This window comes from Brachycentrus maculatus, unplaced genomic scaffold (assembly GCF_059751285.1).
Source record: "Brachycentrus maculatus isolate JH-2025_06_01 unplaced genomic scaffold, ASM5975128v1 h1tg000348l, whole genome shotgun sequence".
Lineage (NCBI taxonomy): Eukaryota > Metazoa > Arthropoda > Insecta > Trichoptera > Brachycentridae > Brachycentrus > Brachycentrus maculatus.
The window spans coordinates 525,764-552,706 of record NW_028281097.1 but is presented as its reverse complement, the minus strand read 5'-3'; the positions used below and the strand labels follow the sequence as shown (position 1 = coordinate 552,706).

The following is a 26,943-nucleotide window of genomic DNA, read 5'->3' as shown; positions in this document are numbered from 1 at the left end:
AGAGCGGGATTTTCAAAAAAAATCTTATTTAAATCCCTTTTTCACACAAAAAAAATAAAAAGCAAAATGAAACAATTTTTTCAATGATCAGAGTGAAAATTAAATGCTTGAACGTGTTGAATACTTTCAGCACTGTGAAAAAAGATATAAGTCAAATCAGATACTCTATTAGTAGTTTTACTGCCAACTTGTCTGTGGTTCAGTGTTGAATTTTACTTTTTGGTTCATAATCTCTGCTCGAAGATGATCGGCGAAACGATTGAAGGGTTAGATTAAATAAATGGCTTTATTTACTCATAATTAATTAAATATTGCAGTGCTTGTGCATAAAGATTATTACAACTTATTATTGTGCACATATTTACCTTATGATTGTCATGTGACATTCGTTTTATGCACACTATTTCTGCTGTCATCGACTTTGTTTTCTTTTTAAATAATTATTTTTATCTCGAGTTATTTGAGTAATTTGCTTATCATCTATCATCACATTAGAATCTGTTTAAAAATATTACTTTCTTTCGAATTGATAATTGATTATATAAATATTTTTGCAGTGAATTGCGGCCATCGAATATTGCTGTCATTAAGGAAGTTTATGACAGTGAGAATGCCCTTGTTAAGTTTGAAATGGAATTGGAGAGAGCCTTAGAAGCCAATTGTGCCTTTATTATCATCGAACCCGAGAGGTTAGCTGAAGAAACCGTTCGGTGGATACTGGTTGGAAATATTTTACACAAATTGGCTGTCTACAGTGGAATAACCAGTATAGCTACAGGTTAGGTCTTATTGTTTTTCTACAAGCTTAACACATTCTACTGTAATCAAGAAAACTCCTTTTTAAAAATCTATTTTGATAAAAAAAATAGTGACAAGCTGGGCTTGTTTTAAATTCTATTATTTCCAAACATTATTTAGTTAATCTTCATATTTTTGCTTACCCACATGCTGTTTTGAACAATATAAAACAATGAAGCTTGCATTTCTGTGTAATATTTCTTAAATATGGTGTCTAATAAGTAAGTAGATACCACACCAGTTATGAAATTGTCTGATAAATTCTTAAAAACCTGCATTTTCATCTCGGATTTATATATTTCTCAGGAGCCGAAGCTTTTTACATTTTTTATATATCTAGAAATAAATTATTATTATCAAAATTACAATCCAGACTTCTGTATTGCTAGTATAATAATGTTGTCCGAATTGTTATGAAGTTATAAATACACATTTCCTTGTTTCATTTGCCATATTAAAAGTAAAACACCATTTACGGTTGAACTTCTGTACCCCAATGTCAGTATTTCACAATATAAAAAATATTTTAAAAAAAATTAAAAAAAACTCGACCACATTTGTGTCGGGTTGTGGTCCCATGGTTAGTGTCACGGACTCTTGAGTCAAAGTTTCTCGGTTCGAACCCGCTCTGCCACAATTCGATACCTATTTCCAATAATGAGCCGCTTAGGCTCAAAGAAATAGTAGGAAATTAAAGTTTTTTTGTAAGTAATACAAACGCAAATATTTATCTTTTATTATAAAAAAATATACACACCCATACCTCGCTTTACGGTCTAGATACGTTCCACGAATCTTGGCCGCAAAGCGAAAAGCCGTATAAAGAAACAATTATTCTAGTACAAATTCAAAGGGATCGGTTCCAAATTTGTCAAATATGTAACATGGTTTATCATTCAAAATGCATTTTATCTTTTTATTTCATTTAAATCAAAAATACATACATATGTACATAAAATAATAACAGACTCCAAAAACCAACAATAATCAAAAAAAAAAAAAATTAAAGAACTTCATGTTACATAGAATATGTGTTTGTAAACATACATTTTTTTTAAAATGGCTTTTATCTGAAGATGATGAACATGCAGATCACTGTCGTCATCATTTTTCGCTGGTAAGGATGGGCCTGGCTTTGTCCGACGTTGTTTATCTTGCCTTCTTTTCTTGTCTATTTCGTTCTTGAGTAATTTATAACAGCTAATGGCTAAGTTAATTCCTCGAGAAACTTTACCGCTACGTTTGACGTCAGGATCGTTTTCAAGGAAGATGTTTATTCCTTGTTTGAAATAGGAAAAAGCTTTCGACAATTTTTTTTATGTTAGCTGGCTTTTTATTTTTTATACAACAGGCTCTGTCTCTTCATCAAATGCAGGTTCTGCTTGGAACTGAATGAGTTCCTCATATGAAAGGGGTTCCCTATCAGCTTCAAGTAGATCAAGCACTCGTTCAAACCTTCAAAGACGAGATCGTGTGCCAAAATGTTTTGCCTAATTTCAAGAAGGCAATTAACTCTGCATCAGTACTTTTTACACATTCTGGCCATATTGTTTTCTAAACATGGTTCATTGTTGTTAATTTTAATTTCTTCCATGATTATCGACATCGAAAAAAAGTTTTTTTTGCCGTTAAAGAAAGACATTTTAGGCCATAAATCAAAAACGTGCCTTAACTGAAGAGGGCTGTGAGGCGCCAAACTGCAGACTTTGAACTGTAGATAGGGGTAAATCGCTGGCCAATAATAATAAATACACTAAACAACATGAACAAAAAACAATAAATAACATGATTTACAAATGGTTACAAAATGATATAAGGCTATATGGCGGCTTCACGTCCGTAACAAGGGCCGTTATAGCAAAATGCCGTATAAAGAGCAGCCGTATAGCGAGGTATGGGTGAATACAGGATACATTTTTATTGTTAAATAGAATTAGATTTACAGGTGAATATTATAACATTCAGAGATCTATTCGTTATTGATAGAACATGGCTTGGTAAAAATTTGTGTTATAAAAGTTTATTTATTGCAAAATCAGGTAGGAAAACCTCTTAATGTATTTTCTTTTTTTTTCAGGGTTTATTTCCAAGCCACTGGTTTGCGCTCCGTTTGGGGCTTTGTCAGTTCTAGCGGCGGGATGTTACACATTATCTTGGCAATGGGATCCCTGCTGCAAATACCAGAGGGAAAAGAATCCTAAGAAATTAGCTCATCTGCCAGTATTATCAGAACTGACGTCGGCTTCCCCCATAGTCCTCGTTCGGACCGACAACACTAAGAAGATAGCTCTTCACTGCTCAGTTTCCGTGTTGGCCGCTATAGTCTGTCTGTGGAGGGTATACAAGATCTTCAAATGATTTCACTCGAGTTGTTTGCCGAAGGTAGCTGTTTCCCATATCTATAGCTGCTGTAGGTTCGTTCGCACACGGGAGTTTAGTTCTGCTCTCCGCAATACTATTCCAATCTGTCTGTATTTTTACTAGACAATAATACTTATAGTAATTCAACAGTTGACGGAACATAATATTATGAATGGTGGAGTGGATTTTATTTTACGCGTTAGGGGTATTTCAATTTGTACATTTAGTGAGCATTTCTTTTATTTGGTATTTTAAAATCCAGTTAAAAAGCAAGTGCATTAGATTGAGTGTTTGAAGACTTTTAGTGTAAGCATAGGTAGTGTTTTATTTTCTTCTTTTCTTTATTCTTTTTATAACATTTCTATTAAGTTCTACATTTTATCGTTGAAGCATGGTTCTGCCCTGGTAACGTTTGCAGTATATATACTTTCAGCATTTATCAGATTTTCTGGATCTTTTCCATGAATAAACTTCTCAGTTATCAAAGAAAAAAAAACATATTTTTTATACAGTGCCACTTTTTATTATTAAATTATTTTGAATAATGCATGAGACTTTCTGAAAATTTACCAGTTTTATCATAATTTTACATCATGTTTTTATTTTTCCTGTTTATTTTATTATTTTGACAGGATTAGACGTATAATAATTTTACAAACACAAAAACAACTCCAAAACCATTTTTATTTATTTACGAAGCCTGCATTTTTTTTTAGAACTACTTTTAAATATTTTATCTTTTTATCAAAAGGTATTCCTTTAAAAAATTGAAAGCATAGCAAACTTCATATAAATATGTAAAGTGACAGACAAGCATCAAAATAAAGGTTAGTCTAATCACTTGCACAAAGCGAATGTGGTAATAACATATATATGTGGTCATATACCTTTATAGACAGTGCACATTGTGCCTGCAGTAGAGCAAATCAATTATTTACAAAATAAAATGAATAATCACTTTATTCTTTTAGATTATATAGGAAGATGAAATATAAAGAGAAAACTATTTTTTAGTAGATAGAATAAATTATTTACCCAATTGGGTAAATAGCCTTTGATGCGTTTGTACTTTTATGTTGTATTTATGAAAATTGACAGCTAAAAGTGCAGGATTTCGCTCGAAGCTGTTGATATTTTTCCAACCGCATATCGCTCACTCCTTTCAGCAACGTCATATATCAAAAAACTTGATTTTTCAGGAGATTGTATTTTAAGTTTAAAAATATAATAAATTGTATTAAAAATAAATATGAAGCCACTTATTTAACTTTTTTACTGTGCAAAAGATCTTTTTAGGTAAAACCTGAATGTTTTTTCTCCATTTGAAAAATATTTTGTATATTTAAAAAAATAATTAAACAATACCTTCTCTTCAAAATGCAAAAACTACACTTTCTGCTTTGTAGCGGGTAAATATTAAGTTAAAAATATGCGGCTTTTGCTGGGATATAGTACATTTTCTGGGCATTCCAAAAACATGCACAGTTGAAAATTAAAGATTTTTGATATATGACGTTTTTGAAAGCAGTGAGCGATATGTCAAGGGTCTTACATTGCATTGTTTTACAATTATGAATCAATTACTTAAAAAGCATACATATTTAAAATTAGAGGCACATGAAAAAAAAGTGTTATAAATTTTAAATAGATTTATCTTCAAATATGGTTTAAATGTTATTTTATACGAACTTTACTTAAGCTATTTCTCAAACTCATTAGTTTCAGAATATGTTTAACGTTATAACATGTTGAACTAGGAATTAGGGGCATAAAGAAAGTGTGTTTTAGTCACACAATAATTGCATAGTCATGATAGGATTATCCAATTTTGTGAACAACCATTCAACCATGTAATTTATTTGTAAATACAATGAATATTAAATACTGTTAAAACTTACCTGTTTGTACTTTATTATTAATTAATTATATTAAATATACTAACTACTATCGTGCCGTTTCCTGCAGTGGGTAGGCTGAGAGGATGGAATGTCACACTCGTCTGTCCTGATATACACTTCTGGCTTCCTCCACATTTCATTATTAATTTATATTTTACTTGGTAAATACCACTATTTCTTAAATGTGACATGTTTTAATGCATTCTGCATCATTTTCAGACACTGTACGTACAGTGATGCAGAATGCATTAAAATACGTGTCACAATAGATTTTCATAAAAAGCTTTATTTTATTCATTCAAACCCTTATGGTGCATAGGGCACTGCATCATATAAACGCAGTGTTATCTTGATCGTTAACACATGAAGGAAAGGTGATCAACCCTCCGCTTCAGGTACCAGTCCGGGGTAATATTGAATAAATATCAGAGTGAAAAAATCACTTATATTTATTTGACCACCCCTGGGAATCGAACCCGGGACCTCCATAGTTATATTTACCAAATAAAATTTTAGTAAGAAATTAATAGAATATAAAGAAATATAAAATATATAAAATATATATAAAACAAATCAATTGAATCCTTCCTCTACATTTCTTCTGGTTGCATATATATTAGATTTTTTTTTAGGTTCTGATTGATTTGGTCGAGCCAATGTTCAATCTCTCCCATTCGTAATTTCCAAATATACTATATTGTTCATCGTCTCGTCATCCATTTGGTTCACATTTACTTTTAATTTTTTCAAATGATGAACTGGAAATAAAATTAATAGTATGAAAAGGGAATTTATGGTTTTGGCAAATCATAAAAGACGGTAAAACAGATTTAAAGGCCATTTACATGTCATTTAGAGAGCAATTTTTTTAGACATTCCACTTAGCCGAGCCAGAGATTAATAATGAGTTGACCATAGTTCCGATAAATGACGCTAAAGGCCTTTATGACCTTTACGACTGCTCTTCTAGAACAGTGCTCTGCAATCTTTTCTCACCTACGACATGCTAAAATTCTTTCTATTATAGTACTCTGCGGCACACCAAAAGCTAAAGTATATAGACCATTGAAAAATTATTAAATTGTAGTAATTATTATCTGCCTCCGTAGCGTAATGGTCAGCACGCTCAGCTACCGTTCTGGAGGTCTCGGGTTCGATTTCCAGGGGGGGGTCTAATAAATATAAGTGATTTTTCACTACAATATTTATTCAATACTACCCTGACCTAGTACCCGAAGCGGAGGGATAATCACCTTTCCTTCATGTGTTAACCATCAAGATAACACTGCGTTTATATGATGCAGTGCCCTATGCACCATTGGGGTGCGGATAAGGGTTGAGAGTGAGAGAATTATTATATCCTACATTTTGAAAACCAGACGATGTTATGAAAAATAATTTGTCATCGTGTATTACACACCGGTTGCGGAGCACGGTTCTAGGAGACTGATGATATGATGACTGCTTGTGAAGAAGATCGTAACTAGTTGTGTGAAACTGTAATGCCGCCAATTCCAAAAGAAATTTAAACAGATTTTTCAGATGACGTCCCAGCAGCACGTTGTTATATATTTTTCATAACATACTTCCTTACCTTCGATAAGCCAATATGGCAACCCGACAGGCCGTACAGGAAAAAAAAGGATATTTGAGTTCCTCCATTTTATGTAAAATCCAACTTATATTAAAATCTATCAAAACCTTACCCAGTATAACAAAATAACTTGTAAAATGTCAATACATATATAAAATCAGGAAAAATTTGTATCCAATATTGCGCAATGTTAGGACACTAGGCACTACGGGGTTTCAAAGAATACACTCTGTAAAAATAATAAAAAAGACGATTTTGCACAAAAAAACTTTTATTAATATCTGAACATTTGTCATTGACAAATTTTTCAATTTAATATAGTCTACATTTAAAAGTTCTACTAAAAAGTCACATTTACTTCATATTTTTAACTTATATTACGTGTTGCCATTTTTAATATATTAAAAAGATTACATTAATTTTACTTCAAATTCAATACTGTTGAACTAATTTAATGTTTAAATAAATCAATATTTTGTTTGGTATTCTAGTCATGGTTTTAGATAATTTAAATTAGGAGACTATAAATATACACATATAGATCATCGATGCTAGCCAAATTATCTTATCCACAATTATGAGAATTTTAAAGGACAGGGACAAATCAGTGCAGTAGACCCACGATTTCCGCGATAAATAGTGAAAAAAATAAACCTAGTTAATCAAAGAATGTTTAAAAATACACTTTATAAGTACACCTATCTATTATATATTTAAAAGAAAAATTACAGTACAAAGCTATGGAAGTGGTAAGAAACACATATGCTTCAGTCATATTTTTGAATTGGGAAATAAATTCATGACCATCACCGAGTTTTACGAATCGAATAGCGAGTTGACAAAACTCATCCCTTTGCTCAAATCGGGTCATCCATCCAGAAGATGCGTTTAATAATAAGAAATAATTTTGATGAATATTTGGTATTGGCTAAAGAATATTTTTAACATCTAGGCTTACGACGCATGTCTTCATACATAAAATAGGTAATCCGATTACTCATCTTGTACATATTTTATGTGTACATATATATTTCCAATTAAAATTTGTTGTAAAGTATATTTCTCCCATATAAGGATAAGGTAATTTGCCAGATAAGCATCAATGTTATCATAAAAATGGTAAAATAATTCATTTCAAATGAAAAATAAATACATATGAATTTATCTTCTTAAAAATATGTTATGCACTATGTATGGATTAAGGAATGGAGGAATTAAACTTAACATTCAAAAGTAACTTTTCTATCGCAGGCAAAAAACAAACCATGTACATGTGCCAGCCCGCTAATCCGAACGTACATCGTGCAGTGAATCATTCTTCGGATTAGGAAATCGTTTGGATAACTCAGTTTTTTTTTAATATGAGAAAAAAAGAAAATTTCAGTTCATGAAAATTCTATTTTTTTACATTTTTATACAGGCACTGAATGAATACTTTTAAAATTTAGCATTTTTAATTTAACTTGAAAAAATCAGATATTATATTTTGAACCAATGAATCTAAGTGGTGATCTTATTGCTAAGTCATGCACTTGTCTCAAAACCATAAATTCCTCAGTGTTCTGGATGACTTCTTCAGCTCAGTTGGCTATGTTGAAAGTTTTGAAGCAGTCTTCAGAAGGTAGAATTTTAAAAACTGGCATCAGCGAAATCGTTTGGATTACAGCGCTTTTCGGATTACGGAGCAATCGGTTAAGCAAGCTGGCACTGTATGTGGTTTTTTTATTTTTATTTTTAACTCTTTCCACCATTTTTACTCATAACTGATCAGCTACTCTGATCAAAAAAATGCGACGTTTTTCTACCATTAAAATAAATATTTTGGTTCCCTAATTTTGGGACACTCTGTCTGGCAATTCGTATGACCATGTTAATTAAGATTAACTGTATTTATCTGAAATATTTTTTGGTAGAATATACTTGGGTGATAGAGAAATCAGTGATTAAAGTTATATCTGCGCCGGGCCAGACATTGCGGCCCACGGAGCTGCCTACTAGAATCATACGGGCTAGAATGTCTACCCTACAGAGTGGTAAGAGTTAAACTACTAAAAGCAATGATGTTTCTAATCATAATCAATGTTAAGCATTACATATTTTCCTTGTATGCACAGTGATACCTTGACTATGAGTTTAATTGTAACTGAGCTAATCACTCAAACTGTCCTTATGCCATGATTTTTTTCTTTTCATAATGCCATTAATCGGTTCCAGCCCCATGACATTACTCGGCCATAGTAAAAGTGAACCTGAAGCTCACTCATAACTCGAATTTCGGGATGTAACTCAAATAAAAAAAATGACCCAAAGACAACTCATATTTCAATAAACTCGTAGTTAGAGCATTTGTGAATCACTGTATGTATTTATATTTTGAGATTAAAATACTGCTTTCAAAAAGGTATTTGACAATGACTCCTTAATACATTTTTTTTATATGTTACTACATATAGGGGTATGTATAAATATTAGTGTTGGTACATAATAAATACATTATAACTATACAATTAATAATAAATTACTTACTATGACTAAAGTTTATCAAAGCGTCTGCGGTTCTGCAATTATTCACCACATGTTAACGCATCCTCAAGATGCATGGACAATAATTAGTTGTAACTTGAATGAAATTAAGAGAAAATAAATTAATTTTACAATAACAACTTTTATTACTGGTTAGTGACTGTTAAGCCAAGAAACTTTTTATAATAATCAATGGTTCAAAGCCAAACCAGAAAAAGATTTTACTCAAAAAACTATATTATACAAAACGTGAAATTTATTTATGCTTGGAATATTTGATATTTTGTTTGGTATTCTAGTCATAAACGTTAACAGACGTAAATAGTAAACAGATAGAATAGTGTACTTGTTGCTGTCTATGGAATTCCAAAGCATATTGAAAACTATACTTACAAAAGCAAAATATATCGTACGCTAAAATCATAATGTACACATACGTTAAATACAAATTATCCAAATAGTTTTATGACTTGAATTATGTTTTTGGGGCGGAAGACCTTTCTCGTATAACCATGGCATAGCTATAGAGGGAAGGAATGGTGCCGCGGACAGCGATAATCAGCTTGGGGAGAAACGACGATATAACCAAATCTGTCCTTTCATGAACCACGGCTTCCAGTGTCTTCTGGGCAACTAGTTCTGCGGATATACCATTCTTTGTGTTTTCGTCCATATCTGTAAAACATTCAAAGCGAATATAAAATAAGTAACCTTATTATATTGAACTCTATACAAGGACTTAAAATCAGTAATATTAGATATAAAACTCTGTCAAAAATCCGAAACACAACCTAATTATGCCAAAACAAAACAAAAAATATCATTCGCAAAGTATGTTTTTGGGAATCGTATGAAAATAACATCATTTTTGACAGGTATCAATTGTTATTGCCATGGTTTTGCTTTTTCATTTCTGTAAAATATAATTACTGTATGATTTTGTTTTTAATGGCCCGAATACATAGATAAATTCTTCTTCTTCTTACCCTTATCTGCACCTAATGATGCAAAGGGCACTCATCGCACTGATGCAGTGTTATATTGATCGTTACTTACATGAAGGCCCGCGCTTCAGGGACCAGTCCAGGGTAATATCAAATAAATATTAAAGTGTAAAATTACTAATATTTATTTTCACCCCCCCCCCTGGGAACTAAACCCAGGACCTCCAGCACGGTAGTTAAACATGCTAACCATTACAACATGGAGGCGAAAAATAATAAATAAATAAATAAAGTTATGTATTTACAACAGGATTATTTAATGAGACGCTTTAAAGTCATGCAAATTTTTGTCAAATGGAGATTTCTGGATAGCATAGTAAGGTAACAATATGTCGTCAGAGTAATGCGAGATTTTTTTTTAATATTGTGTGTGATCATAGTAAAACTGTGAAGAACTCGATGTTAAGATAAATAAACTAAAAAATAATATAATAAATTAAACACCATGAGTGGCTTGACATAAACAAACTGATCCGGTGCCTAAATTTTCAAGTTCACTTAAATACATATTTGAACAATATACAAACTTTAGATAGATAAATACAGCCTGTGCAATAGATAATATTAGGTAATCAAACCAAATGGCAAAGTAGGCTCCCATATGTGGGCTTAATTAAGTCAGCTAGAATTGCACAAATATATCGTGTGTACTTTCAATAAAATAAAATAAATTGTGACATATCGCTCACTCCTTTCAAGAACGTCATAAATCAAAAAACTCGATTTTTCAGGAGAACGTTTTTAAAGTTTAAAAATATAATACAATGTATTAAAAAAATATATCAAGCCACTTACTAAACTTTTTACTGTGCAACAGATCTTTTTAAGTAAAACCTGAAGGTTTTTTCTCCATTTGAAAAATATTTAGTACATTTAAAAAAATAATTAAACAATACCTTTTCTTCAAAATGCAAAAACAACACTTTCTGCCCTGTGACCGGTAAATATTACGTTAAAAATATGCCGCTTCTGCTGGGATATAGTAAATTTTCTGGGCATTCTGAAAACATGCCCAACTGAAAATTGACGAATTTTGATTTATGACGTTCTTGAAAGGAGTGAGCGATATGTTTCAATGCATTTCTAGTCATTTTCAAACACCATATAGATTTTAAGAAATAGTGGTATTTTCTAAGTAAAACCCAAATAAAAAGGATAGATTTTAAACACAAAGTGACTGCCGAATCAATTCATGAAAATGAAATGCAATGGATTAAACTGATTTCAAAGCTGTTATCAATTGAATTGTAAAATCCAGATTAGTCCATTTTTGCATTGAAAATGCAAAAAGATATAACGTTTCTCCATGCATTCTTCTACATATGGCATAGTCCAATATTGATTCAAGTATTCCATATATGCCTGCCATTTTCCTAGAACCTCTTTTTCCATTTATAGTCTATAAACTATGTATAAACTACATTAACCCTTCGCTGCATCGTGTATCAAATTTGTTACATAGCCAAAAGTTAGTGCTAAAACATATCGTAGTCGTACAGGAGAAAGTGACCAACTAACAAAACGTAAAATGTTCAGGAGGGCCATTGAAGTCACTTTTACTTAGCAAGAAAATAAACATCAATGCATTTTGTCATTTTGAATAACTCAATATATTATACTTCCAAGTTTAAAATCCTTTGAGATTTTTTCAGGGCAATATTAAGCTAGTAAGATATCAAATTTTGTCCGCCTTCGTAGTGTAATGGTCAGCACGCTCGGCTAACGTTCTGGAGGTCCCGGGTTCGATTCCCAAGGGGGGTAAAATAAATATAAGTGATTTTTTCACTGTAATATTTATTCAATGTTACCCTGGACTGGCACCTGAAGCGGAGGGCTGATCACCTTTCCTTCATGTGTAAACGATCAAGATAACACTTCGTTTATATGACGCAGTGCCCTATGCACCACTGGGGTGCGGGTAAGGGTTTTTTAAGATATCAAATAGTCAATGATAACATTTTTGTATGTAATTCACTCGGTCACTTTCTCCTGTATGACTACGATATTTCAATATCTCATAAGGATAACCATTGCATGTTGTTGCAAATTTGAAACATAAGTATTTACTTGATTTTTCTTTGTTAAAAGTTTTTCATTTTTCCTGTAATGTTTAGAGTAAGATACTGTAGAATTTTTTATTATTTAAAATGAAGTCATGCAATGAGGGGTTAATAGATAAACAAATAAGATATTTGTCCAAGTCCTAGAAAAATCCTCTATTATAAAATACTAATAATTTTGTCTGAAATGATCTCTTACAAAATATGAGCAGATCGAAAAAGTATTCATTACATAAAAAAAACAGCGATTAATTTTATACAATGTTCTCAACAATAAAATAATTTATGTTATAATAATAGAAATAGGTACATGACCTAATGTCAAGAAAATATAGTTCACTTTTTACTATATACCATAGCAATTAACAGCTTTAACACTATTTACTCATTCATTATTCAGCATTTGAGAATGGGTAAATATTAAATTTACACTTGAATCTTATGTAAGAGTCGTTGTGACTAAATTTGTTTTGCCTCAAAGAAAATTTGACAAGCGATTAGAAGTATAAATAAAATACTTATATAATAATCTTCCAGTCTTATGGAAGTGATGGTCGAATGATCCAAAGCATTTAAGATGATTTTGATTTTAAAAGTAATCTCCTGCATGGCACTTATTTATAAGCGCCAAAGGGAGTCATGTACATACATGTTTTATTGTACTGAATTTTGAAGGGGTGACTTGAAAAGAGTGCCGGATTTGGGTGGATAAGGAATTCCAATCACAAGCAGAGTTCGAGGGAGGTTTCTATATCCAAACTGTTCATGAAGTAAGATAATAAGATTGTCAGATGTATTGCTTTCCCGGGACTATTTTGTTTTTAAGATTATAATTTAAAAAAATCTTAAAACACCTTAATTTGATTTATCAAGATTTTGATTAAAGGATTTGGAAAAAAACGCTTATTTACAAAGTTAACAGGTTACTGTAATTAAATTGAAAATATTATAAAAATGTAATAATACAAAATAATTATGTGATATGTATTACGAAAATCAAACGTTAACACTACTTGAGCAATTTATTTTAGCATATATCGCTCACTCCTTTCAAGAACGTCATAAATCAAAAAACTTAATTTTTCAGGAGAACGTTTTTAAAGTTTAAAAATATAACACAATTTATGAAAAATAAATATCAAGCTACTTATTGAACTTTTTACTGTGTAACAGATCTTTTTAAGTAAAACCTGAAGGTTTTTTCTCCATTTGAAAAATATTTAGTACGTTTAAAAAAATAATTAAGCAATACCTTTTATTCAAAATGCAAAAACAACATTTTCAGCCCTGTAGCGGGTAAATATAAGGTTAAAAATATGCCTCTTTTGCTGGGATATAGTACATTTTCTGCGCAATCCGAAAACATACACAACTGAAAATGGTCGATTTTTTATTTATGACGTTCTTGAAAGGAGTGAGCGATATGCTTAACATATATGTATATGTAAGATCTGGAAAAAATCATATACTTTGAAGTAATCATATTTTTTTTAGTATGCTTTAGAACGATCCTTGGAGTGTCCTTGATTCACTTCCAAGAATCACTTCAAAACATATTTTTTCCCCATCATGCATATATTTATTTTTAACAGATTTACTAAAGCAAAATATCATAACCCTAACTGACTTTTTGCTGAGAAATAGTTACTCTAATTTTATGCATAATTTTTTTATTGATACAGTCCAAAGTTAAGATTTATGTACTGTTTTTTCTTCTTCACAGTTTAAATAAGTAAACAATGTAATATAAATTTAAGGTGTAAAAATGTGGCATAGTATTAGAAATATGTATTTACATAGCATGAAATAAAAGAAAAACTTAACAGTGTGTTAAAAATAAAGACAAATTAACAGTGTTTATCTTCATATTTATCACACATTATTTACAAATTTGGACACTACATATTCTGTTATGTTTGGAATTGAGAAATGTATGCTTATTGGATAATCAATAATGAATTTTAACGTTTGTTTCAGAGTTGTAAATATTTGGAATCCGAGTTCAAAGAAAAAATAATATTTAACTTTCTTTTGAAAATCAATTAGCATAAAGTCGGCAAGTGCCAGAAAGGAAATATTTTGAGTAATATCAATTCCACATTGGAGAAACTAATAATGTCTATGCTGTTCGATATTACAGCAGGTATTCATAACATTTAAATTAATCCGATAGATGTTTATAGTATAACAGGTACAATTTGACAAAATCTGCATAGATTATTATTGGAATTACGCAGATTAGGAAGAAGAAAAAAGCAAGAAAAATTACGAATTTAATTTAAGATATTACAAATGAAATTTGAAATGTCGGTGCTGAAATCAGTAGATATAAGTTTTGAATAGTGCTTGGTAATATAATACTTTAATTCTAATAATTCTATCTATTTTCAATTGAAGTTTTATTTGGTAAATACCACTATTTTAAAAAATCAATTCCTTTTGATTTTTGACAAAAAAATCTTTTCCTACACCCTCATCAATGTCCCAAGTACATGACACTAAAATTTAGACTAAGCTTCACATACGGTGTTTGAAAATGATGCAGAATGATGCAAAACACGTGTCACTATTGTCTATTGATTTTAAGAATTAGTTATATTTAGTCCGCCTCCGTAGTGTAATGGTCAGCACGCCCGGCTACCATTCTGGGTTCTGAGTTCGATTCCCACGGGGGGGGGGGGGGGTTAAATAAATATAGGTGATTTTTTCACTCTCATATTTACTCAATATTACCCTGGACTGGTACCTGAAGCGGAGGGCTGATCACCTTTCCTTCATGCGTTAATGATCAAGATAACACTGCGTTTATATGATGCAGTGCCCTTTGCACCATTGAGGTGCGGATAAGGGATTTTTGAAGAATATTAGGTAACTAAATATAATGATTTCCTTTCTTCAGTACTTGACTCATAAGATGACTGATACTGGTAAGTTTTTATCTTCCGTTTTGACGTTATGTATAATGGTGACTATACATTTCCCCTATGCACCATTCGGGTGCAGATAAGGGTTTGAAGAAGTTATATTTATGCCAAATCAATCAATGAAATTACGATAAGTCTCTTGGTTTGTGTGTTAAATAACCAACATAACTTTCATAAGAATAGCATTATCGGAGGATTTTTTTAATTGGCCGTAGATTTGTTAATTGTTGTTGTATATTGTTTTGTAGTGGCTGTAAAAATCCCAAATAAATAAAATTAAATAAAAATAAAATAAATTGACAAATGATAAAAGTTTGGTACTCACATCCGTATTTCTTTCCTGTCTCAGTGAGGGCGTTGAGCGAGAGCGAGGTGTTGACATACGTCGGGGAGACGACGGTGACCCTGATGTTATGTTTGCTGACTTCGCTGCGGAGCGTGTCGGCGAAGGACTGTATGGCGTGCTTGGACGCTCCGTACGCCGACCTGTAGGGCAGCGATATCTTCCCCTGCAGGGAGCTCATGTACACCAGGTGGCCCGACTTCCTCTCTATCATGTGCTTAATAACAGCTGCAAAGTGAAGACCAACATGTGAAGAAATATTACGCTTGAGATATAAATCAGAATGTCATAAACCACCCTTTTTTTAACCAAATTTTTTATTTATTTTTCTTTATTTTCAATTCTTTTGCACATAAAAAAATATAATATTGATACAAAAAAAGATCCCACAAAGGCATGGCCTGTGTGTGGGTATCCATTTTATTTTAGTTTATAATAAAAGGGCACTGGCAAGAATACAATAGATATCAGAATAAAATAAGATTAAAAGTGCTAATATAAATTTTAACAGAAAACAAAACAATCAAAAAGATAAAAATATTTTTTTTTAAATTTAATTTAATTTAATCACTATTTCTATACATAGTTATTCTTCTTCTAACCCTTATCCGTAACCAACGGTGCATAGGGCGCTGCATCATATTGACGCATTGCTTTCTTGATATATAACAGATGAAGGCAAGGTGATCACTCCTGCGGTTCAGGGACCAGTTCAGGATAGTATTAAATAAATATTAGAGTGTAAAATCACTAATATTTTTTTGACCCCCTTCCTCGGAATCGAATCCGGAACCTCCAGCACGGTAGCTAAACACGCTAACCATTACAGCACAGAGGCGAACATAAATACAAACACACTTAAAATATTGTCAACATTATACCGTCTGCATGTCTAATTCAGATTCTTTTGTTTGCTGTAAGACTGGTCAGATCATTTCGCTTGTTACTGACAGTTTCTCGAGGTTTTTGGGAGATTATAAATCATCAGGTTTTACTAATCTCATTGTCATTTCTCACGAGTTTCTAAATCCTGCCCCTATATTTTCACATTGGATAGTGTCACCAGCATCTATATATATCTTTATGCATGACATCAACGTGATGTCTCCGGCATTTCCCCGATAGTTTTCGCAAATACCAACATAGTGTCACTGGATAGCACAGTGTTAATATTCATAGCATGTCACCAAAAAAATATTGATCCTAAATCAATTGACTCTGAATTACTCAATTGAAGATGATCAAAACTTTATGACCTGTGAATAAATTAAGAATTAAAAACCATAATGTAGATATATTTGTATAAATTGTGATATATCTCTCGTATAAACACATGCAATTTATAGACTACAGAGATGTGTAATTTAAATATTTAGCATGGCGATTTAATACTACTGATTTATTGAAATATGAACAAAAATAATCATGGCTTTATTATTATTATTGATTATTATTTAATTTTTGTGATAAACGTTCAACTTTTGATAATAAATAAAACATTAATACAAAAATACTATGTATCACAATTCTGACATTTCAGTGTGTTTAATATATATTCATGATTTGTGACTGTTTGTAAATCAATATTACTGGATTAGTTTTTTTATTGTTTTTTATGTATATCCAATAAGAAACTTTTAATAAAATATCAATTTAATAAAACAAATATCTTCCTTAATTGATTCCAGTCACCTTGTAGAAATATCTTCACATTTTAAAATGTAACATTTACTTGGTATTTATTGGTAGTTATAAAACTATTTTATCAAACATTTGAATGAATGATAAGAATAAAAACTGGTAGTTTTTACCAAGTAAATGACAAATTTATAAAATATATATCCTCATTCTCGCAGGACCCAATCTCATTGATGTAAGATACAATGTAAAATATTGAGTACATACAATATAAAATATTTTCTCGGTGATCTCAATCTTACATTGTGTACAATTTAACCATTTTGATATCCACAGAACAGGTTATGAATTAAAACATCAGGTTTTCATACAGTAAGAACTCAAGGTAACCAAGGTTTTTCAAAAAGGTTGTGGTTCAAGTTATCTGCATTGTTAGCACCAAAACAGAGCTCAACATGCTAATCTTGTTATTCCTAGTTGACCAATAAACATGCGACAATATTATGTTTTATGACATTCTTCATAATGATGGGAACAGGATTTTAGATGGCATTGCAATGCACATAAACTACTACTACTACTACCATCACGCCGTTTCCCGCAGGGGTAGGCAGAGAGGATGGAACGCCACACTCTTCTGTCCTGACATACACTCCTCGCCTCCTTCACATCCATACATCTAGTCATACATGCCCTCCGATTACGCAGACTTTTGACACCCCCAGATTTTAGGTTCTGATTGATCTGATCGTGCCAAGTCTTTTTCGGTCGTCCACATTCTGTTTTCCTTCTCACATTCGCCACATATATTTTCTTAGTCATTCTCTCGTTATCCATTCGCTCCACATGTCCATACCACCGCAAAGAACTCTTCCTAATTTTTTCAATTATTCCTCATTCAGCCTTACATTCCTTTCATATATCTTCGTTTTTAATTCTGTCATACAATGATTTTCCACACATTCGTCTGAGGGAGCGCATTTCAACAGCGTTCACTCTGCTTTCATGCTTCCTTTGCCAGTTCCATGTTTCGCTTCCATACATTAGCGTCGGTACTAGCACGCCGTTGTGAACTATTAAATGTTTTATTGAATGTTCATCTAAAAACATATCAGAAGAAAATAATAAAATGATAACGATTTACAGTTTTTTAGTTAGTAGAATATCGTGTTAATTTTTTTTTTAATTTTTTTTTTTAAATATATTTACATTTTTATTTATAACATAATACATTTGAATCATTTATACATATGGAGAACTTTTTTTTATATTTCGATTCGTTGTGCCTCTCCAAAAAAGAGTCTGTGCTCTTGTGCTTGGAAAGGGACTTACACTCGTGGTTTAATGTTATATAATAAAAGATATAATAGTTTTTTTTAATATATTTTTTAATGATTTAAATGTATAGAGCTTTAATTTTTTTCTTAAGGATTTTTATATCATCTATTTTTATACATTATCAAACCTAAAAACCATGTATTTTCTATCCCTTTGAAATCCAAAATTGTGATTTTCAGATTCTCTAAAATAGCTAATTCTTCTTCAAAAATTTATCACATCAATCACATTTAAATAAAAACATATTTTAGCACTCTCATACAAACATCACGTAAAGATCACGTTAGATTATGTTGTTGTTTGCATTAGCATAATCTAAGCAAAGCTTAAATCATAATAATAAACAAAGTGCCATTTTTGTAAAATACTACCTCAAGGGAGCTTAAAATTAGTAATTTGCAAATGACATAGATATGTACTAAATGCGGCAAAAAATAATGTTTATTATTTGTAGACATTATTAGGTATATTTTTAAAGAACCAGAATATCAATCAGAATAAAAAGTAAACACGTGGCTAATTCATGAGCAAATATAATACAAATTGTACCCTTTAGATCAGGCCTGGCCAACCCAAATGGCACCCCGGGCCGCATTGACGACCTAAAATTTCCCCAAGGGCCACACATACAAACATAATACAAAAAAAAATGAAGTTGCACACCTTAAATGATTTTCCAGATTTACGTCTATTATTGACGCCCTGTTTTTATTATTATTAAATATAATTTTTGAAAAAAAAACACGCTTCATGAACGTATGTGGATCCAAAGGCACTAATCATTTTTTGAGCAATATTGGGAAATTTTTCTGTTGAAATTGTAATATTTTTAGTTGGAATTGTACAAATTCAACTACAAAAAAATTCTCAAATAATAATATACATTTTTCATCATAAAATAAATTATATACAAAAAAATCATCACATGACCGCAAGCCACACGTAAAGGCGCCGCGGGCCGCACGTAGAGGGCCGCGGGTTGGCCAGGCCTGCTTTAGATAGTAACATAAAATTATGAAATAATTTTTTATAAAAATCCTAAAACTAATGTTACTACAATATTCATAAACATACTTTATATGATGAGCATTTTAAACCTGGGGAAAAAATAATTCTTCAATGGCAAAAAGCTTTGACAATTTGGTCAACTATTACAGTAAACAATCACCAGATACATTTTATAGCCCTATCACCGCATAAACTGTTTCTTTAAATAAATTAAAGAAAATAAAACAATGTGGGACACAGCTGCGATCAACGTCATCGTAATCTGAATATCTTCAAGTGATGAAACTTGAAGTTTATGGTACTTTCACTTCAAACAGGTTTTAAATTATGTATGTATTTACATATCCCATACAAAAAGTTAAGTGAAGTGGCTTACCTTTGGTGAGTGCTATTTGGGCAAAGTAATTAACAAGCATAATCTTGATATCAACATCTATGTTGGTAGTTGCCGCACTTCCTCTGAAGCTGATTCCACCATTGTTGATGAGGATGTCAATGTGACCGAAAATATCAATTATCTTAGTTATGTGACCAGATAGGCTGTTCAAATCGGCCAAATCCAGTTGGAGAACGACAGGAGGGTGCGTTGGAACAGTCTGGAATATAAAAATTATTTATTACAATTAACAATAGCAACATTGTCACAAAATTGTTTAATGTAATGTATAAGGGTTCGAAAATGTATGATGAGATGCCTGAATGTATGAAGAATGAAAAAGAGAGAAAGAATTTAAAATAAATGTTTTGTTTACTAGAAAGAGATGTAAATATACATTTATAGATTATGTAAATTAAGTGTAAATAATAGTTTTTATTAGTCGTAATATAAGTTAACTAAAGAAATAAAAAATAAAATAAAAAAACAAATAAACAAAAAAACACAAATGCCTAAGTAATTTAATATTATATAGTCATTATTGTCCGTCTCAGTGGTATAATTGTTAGTGTGTTTAGCGACCGTATTGGAGGTCTCGGGTTCGATTCCCGGGGGGGGGGGGGGTGAAAACAAATATTAGTAATTTTACATACTAATATTTATTTAATATTATCCTGGACTGGTCCCTGAAGGGCAGAAGTGATCACCTTGCCTTCATGTAAGTTACAATCAAGATAATGCTGCATCAATATGATGCAATGCCCTATGCAACATTGGGTACGGATAATGGTTAGAAGAATATAGTTTTTCACATTCGAAACAGCATACATTTTTTACAATGCGACAATTTTTTTTTGCAAATATCTCAGCAATTCCTACACAAGATAATTCTATTTATACTCCCAAGATCTTTAAATACAAGCAATGTTTTTAACTCTAATTTAATTTTACACATATGTATTGTCCTCGGCCATGACTTAGTGAGATTAATAATCAGGATAGCACCGCAAAAATTCGATGCTGGGACATATCTATGATTGAGTGACATTAGTTTAATTAGTAAGAAAAATTTAATACCACAAATTGTGATTCTACTCTTGATATTACTTTTACTCTCAGCTTTTTCACCGTGTATAAAAAATTTCTATTTCTATTTTAACATAAGACGAATGTATTTAAAAAAAGAAAGTTGAGTATGCCTAATATATAATATATACTAAAAGAGTTGATATTGTGATATATCTGGGTATACTCGTTTACTTTTTTTAGTTTGATAATAAAAAAGCAACTCATTGTTCAGCTAAAAATCTCTTAAAAATGAAAATAACTCCTGTAATTGGAGATAATCCAGATTATGTGAACAAGTATTTGGACACACTCAAAATGTTGTAAATAAATTATCTGGTCAAATTATAAGCTTGAATAATAAAAATGAAAATGGTATTTTCTGGCGTTTCTCATGTGTGTGATTATAATCCAGGATTTGGACCTCACATACTAATATAAGAGTTTCTGCTTAATAAAAAGCTTCTTTACATCTCACCAATAGATATCTCTATTGAAGTACTAGTGATTCAAGAACAAGGTTTCTAAATTGGTTCATATACATATATATAGAACTTCCGAGAATTTGAGTAGTGTGGTTGTCAATAATGGGTAGAATTGGTGAATGTTACACGTGTGTAAAGTGATCACTTAAACCAGCCGATGACGGTCGTCAGCCCCGTAAACGCCCAGACTTCCATATTCTTCTTCATGTTTGATGAGATGTCAAAAAATAATATCATTCAGACATCCATTCATAGGAATATGAGGTCAGGATGTGGTATACATTGAACTTAGTTTGAGGTCATTAACATAATTAACATTCTTGTAAAAGTATACCACGCAAACATTCTTTTTAATTAAGATTTCACATTATTTTGACAGAACAACAATGATACAAGCACAGTTTTAACTGTTATATTAAATATTTGCAGGAAAATAATTTCATAAAAACATATTTTATTTATTGTTTCGGCATTAACTTTGTGGTAAGACATGTTACAATGATTAAAGAAAACACTTGTTTTATACCACTTGAGTTTTTATTAAAGACTACATGTTTCAGAAGTTAAACTTCCATCATTCAGGTCTGTATAATAGCTGGTTATTATACAGATCTGAATTATGGAAGTTTAACTTCTGAAACATGTAGTCTTTAATAAAAACTCAAGTGGTATAAGACAAGTGTTTTCTTTAATCAATATAAAAACATAATATATTTCCGGAAAATAAGATATTGTTAGCATTGTATCATCGCTAACATAAAATAAATTGCCAATGGTTAACACTCAATCAGCGGCATTTCTTACAATGGTTAGCAGAAAATTTAAGGAATTAGCAGTCGTCCTTATATAAATATTGAATACATGATTCATTGAAAGAAAAGAAATAAAAAACTAAATGATATAAAGGGTCCGCCAAATAACTTTTTTTTTTCAAAAACAGGGCGCAAAACATCGAGTGTAGCTTCGGCTGTGTGGCACGTAGCGCCGTCCTGTTGAAACCAAATGTTGCCAATATCCTCCTCTTCAATTTTTGTGAACAAAAATCCGTTCAACATGGCCCGATAACGATCGCCATTGACTGTAACGGCCACTCCTTGCTCATTTTCAAAGAAAAATGGCCCAATTATGCCTCTGGACCAAAATCCGCACCAAACAGTGACTCGTTTTGGGTGTACCGGCTTTTCAATGTATGCGTGCGGGTTTTCTGTGCCCCAAATACGACAATTTTGCTTGTTTACATACCCGCCAAGATCAAAATGAGCTTCATCCGAAAAGATGATTTTTTTGGCAAAATCGGCATCTTCTGTAAGTCGATCGCAGGCCCACTCAGCGAAGCGAAAACGCATTGGATGGTCAGTTGGCTTCAACTCCTGAACCAATTGGACTTTGTATGGCGTCATACCAAGGTCTTTATGCAAAATTCGTCTCAATGATGTCTCCGAAATGTTCAATTGTTGAGAACGACGGTGAATTGATGTTGATGGCGCTTCACGCACACTTTCTGCCACAACATCGATATTCTCGGGTGTACGCACTGTTTTTGGCTTTTCACGCTTTGGTTTATCGATGAGGATGCCAGTTTCTTTCACTTTTTTCACAAGATAACGAACATACGGAGCTGACGGTGCTTCTCTTCTTCCAAAAACCGTACGCAATTTTCGCACACATTCTGCAACATTACCATGATTTTCAAAGTAATGTCGCAATATTTCCCAGCGTTGTTCAAGCGTATACACAACCATATTCGCTCAGCGGAAGGATAAAACTAATTATCTGTCAAATCAGACATGAGCTAAGTGTTACCATTCACGAAATAAGCACTAGTTGAAAAAAAAAACTTTAGATGGCGGACCCTATACTTATTATCGTTATCAATGCAATCTATTTTCGTATGAAATGTATTCGGGGTAGAAGAAATAAACGACACATCCGGGAAAACGATTATGTGAGGAACGATAGATAGATGTTTCACTGTATTAATTTTTTTAAATCAAATAAAAAGGGAAAAAAAAAGTATTTTTAAACAACACGTAAAATATAAATATAGCTCAATTGCATGCTTCTGGATTTTATTGAATAAAATCATAATAAATAAATACAATTTCACTACTAGAATTACACTGGTATGCTGATACATAACAATAAGATATAAAATGAATAACATATTCATATAAGACACTAATGTATTCCTATTATGATGTCATGAGCGATGTAGATTTAAATATATTATTACCAACTGGCAGTTACTACTATACTATAAATCATATTACTTGAAAATATACATTTTATATACTTGTATACCTTGGGAACTCATAATGTTTTACAAGGAATAACAATACATATTATGGTATGACAAAACAAATCGTTTATATGCAGATAGCAAATAACCATACCGACGGCATCTATGTGTAACCATATAGTGGCATCTCCAAGTGTAATATAGCGTTATGATGCCAGTTTAATAACTTGCTAATAATGTATATGTACAAGGTTTAAATTCAATAAAATGTAAAGGTCCGTTAGCTCAATTGGTTAGAGCAGCAAGCTCAAGGTGAATAAAGGTTTATAAAATGAAATGGTAAATAAAGATATATTTTATAATGTATAATTATCATATTTAATAAAACTGCCATTTTTAGTGATGTTGATATTAAAATACCTATACTATAAATATTTTATTGTGTGCTAAATTAATCACGCTTAAAAAATACAAAGGTCAACAATATAGCGTTAGTTATGCCAGTGTAAATAAGAAAACCTTTTAAAACCGGCGGCATAAAAGAAGGCAAATAGTATTCAGAACTGAAGAAGTGTACTTGAACTTTTGAATATGTATATTCTTTAAAAGTGATAGCGTATTTATATTTATTGGAGTATTTAAATAGTCTTGGGAAAATAGGCTCGATCAAAATAAAATTTAAATGAATTCATGTCAACACTTGAATTCATTAAAGCGAGACTAAGGATATTGATATCTTACATCATTTACCCACAAAATTTCACATTTCTAGGCTAAGAAGTTTAGACCATGCATGGATTAGTCAGTCAGTCAACACTTTTTTCTTACATTTAAAGATTGATTGAAGTATTGTTATTATAAATGTACCAATTGTTATTGTTGCTAGTATAAACATGTAAGGGAAAACTATTATCAGTTACACAAACATTGGGAACGTGTGGATGTAACAAGTTAATATGTACATAGGTATTTTTGGACACAAAAAATCAATTGGGATTAGCGGTATGGCTTCAGTTGGTGTTATTTTTATTACAAAATGTCAATTAGTTCACATTGCGTCAGGGGCTTAAATTTAATGTTAAATGTAAAAGCGACCTTGATGTAGTGTTTTACAAAAAAGACGCTATACAAATTTTCCAAATTTAGTATTATTGTTACTAGTGCTAACAGCAAAAAAAAAACTCTTAAATCAAGGGAAAGTAAAATTGGGTGATGTTAAATCATGGTTTCGGAATTATTAGAAATGGTTCAATTCCAGTGTTCAATGCATTTTTCTCCCAAGTTCACATTTTTCTCCCACGTTCACATTTTTCTCGATTTTATATATTTAATTTTTATTAGTCCCTAAAACATATAAATTAGGCTTTCCTATATGTGAATCATTTAGGATATACATATTAGTACATATATTTATTCAATTTTATTTAAAAGATACATTTTCTGGGACAGTTGAGCAATACGCCACTAGTAGAGAGAATATTGTGTCAACACAGAAAAAAACATACTAACTACTATTGAATATATAAGGTAAGGGAACAAATACAAATTACCCATTAGATTATGGAAGAAAAAACAATTATTTATTTTATTATAACTGGGGTGTGCATTCCAAGGTAATTAAATTATAATACATACTGTAAATTTGAGTTCTTGTTATATTTTTCAAATGGAGCAAATAATATTGAAAATAATAATACTTAAATACTTACGGAATGCAACCGCAGAAGGTCTGATTTGACTCTTTCCAATTCATCTACTCTGCGTGATGCGAGGACCAACCGACAGCCCTGCGCGTAGAAACTATGTGCCAATGCCTCTCCAATTCCTGAACTTGCACCGGTTATAACGACAACCTAAAAGAATCACAAACGTATAACAAAAGCCGTAAAAACATAAAAGGAAAGTCATTAATCATATACTTGTTCCTCAGATTTGCTCTTGTTTAAATCTATGGACATTCCACATCTATTCGGCCTAGATTTTTTTTTCAATCACACCACATAAAAACCTGAGAGTGGCTGGATTTTTAAGTTTTTAGAGGTTTTATTGTATCATTATTGGATGTTTAATCTGGCAATAATCAATCAGAATGATTATAAGTGCATGAAAATATGGTTTAATTAATTATAAACGTAATAATTTTAATACGTCTCCGAATTCATTAAAAAAACGTAACCTGAATTAAGTCATTAAATACATAATTTTAGTTTAGATTTTCTATTTCAATATTTCTGTATGCAGCAAAAGTATTGTAATGATTTTCAAGCATCAACTCAAAAACATAAATCACTGAGGTGACAGTTTTACTTCTATACCCGTCATTGTAAATATCGTATGGAAGATTTATCTAGATACCACAAAACCTTTGATCTGTTTGCAATATTTGATTAATGTCATTGAACATTTATATGTGTTAGTACACTATTTGATATTAATTATTTTTTGTTTTATTTAATGTTGTATGATTAAGCAATTATTTTTACAACAAAACAAAAAAATACTTATCTTCACTCCAAACATTATACATAATTATCACCATCTGTTACGATAAAAATATATTATAGGAACAATGCCAGAATTCATTGAAACGTTAGTTACCTTATTTTGGAGTCCTGTCATTCGTTTTTTAAGTTGCATTCTACAAACAAAGCAGTAGAATATCCACGGTAAGGAAAGAGGAATACAAACTGATTTTATAATCCACCACAAAAAGTTAACTGGCCCGCCGAATCCTCCTTCCTTCACTTCTTTTATATCCAATGGCATTCTTAATACTTCGGTGGGGAAAAATTAATTAAATGAAACGTTAATTAACTATTAAATTTAATTCACAGCCCGGTAAAATAATCGCACAATTTGTTTCTGAAGAACGTAATAATGTAAAAACATATTATCATTACACACACTTTAGTTATTGAGAGAAACATTCCGCTGTTAATTATACAACTTGCGCGACTACCATCGCCGACGATAGTGTACGATAAAATGCCTGATGCCATATGATACGAGATTACGGTACATATGCAATATGTCGAATATGTGAAAGTGACGTCCGGGAAAAGTAAGATATAATACAGTAACTACAAAAAATTAACTTTTCCACAGATTAATAGAATTTTGACATTTGATTAAACCAGAGAAAATTATAAATGAGAGACCTACCCTTCCCAAAGATTTTATTCGATAGGTACTTTTACCCCTTTTCACGTCGGATTTTATGTAAAATTGTGGGATCCTCTACATTCGAAATAATTTAGTTTTTGAAAAACAGATTAGTCTTGATAAAGTT

At 31.4% G+C, this 26,943-nt stretch overlaps 2 protein-coding genes across 2 annotated transcripts; one reads left to right on the top strand and one right to left on the bottom strand.

Moving 5' to 3' along the window:
* The first annotated feature begins 214 nt into the window (after positions 1 to 214).
* Positions 215 to 5,056, top strand: Pmi (Transmembrane protein Pmi). The gene is made up of 3 exons (XM_088269371.1): positions 215 to 266; positions 558 to 778; positions 2,876 to 5,056. The coding sequence occupies exons 1-3, from the start codon at positions 244 to 246 to the stop codon at positions 3,154 to 3,156; spliced, it is 525 nt and encodes a 174-aa protein (XP_088125497.1). The 5' UTR covers positions 215 to 243; the 3' UTR covers positions 3,157 to 5,056.
* A 1,848-nt stretch (positions 5,057 to 6,904) lies between these two features.
* LOC148303797 (dehydrogenase/reductase SDR family protein 7-like) lies at positions 6,905 to 26,776 on the bottom strand. The gene is made up of 5 exons (XM_088269378.1): positions 26,253 to 26,776; positions 25,364 to 25,507; positions 19,866 to 20,085; positions 15,488 to 15,733; positions 6,905 to 9,849 (listed from the first exon to the last, which is right to left on the bottom strand). The coding sequence occupies exons 1-5, from the start codon at positions 26,418 to 26,420 to the stop codon at positions 9,650 to 9,652; spliced, it is 978 nt and encodes a 325-aa protein (XP_088125504.1). The 5' UTR covers positions 26,421 to 26,776; the 3' UTR covers positions 6,905 to 9,649.
* Positions 26,777 to 26,943: the final 167 nt, after the last annotated feature.

Coding starts and splice junctions, on each gene's coding strand:
- Pmi (XM_088269371.1), top strand. CDS start 244: ATGATCGGCGAAACGATTGAAGG. Junction 267..557: donor ATCGGCGAAACGATTGAAGG/GTTAGATTAAAT, acceptor ATATTTTTGCAG/TGAATTGCGGCCATCGAATA. Junction 779..2,875: donor AATAACCAGTATAGCTACAG/GTTAGGTCTTAT, acceptor TTTTTTTTTCAG/GGTTTATTTCCAAGCCACTG.
- LOC148303797 (XM_088269378.1), bottom strand. CDS start 26,420: ATGCCATTGGATATAAAAGAAGTGAAGGAAGGAGGATTCGGCGGGCCA. Junction 25,508..26,252: donor TGACAGGACTCCAAAATAAG/GTAACTAACGTT, acceptor TGATTCTTTTAG/GTTGTCGTTATAACCGGTGC. Junction 15,734..19,865: donor CCAAATAGCACTCACCAAAG/GTAAGCCACTTC, acceptor TTCACTTTGCAG/CTGTTATTAAGCACATGATA.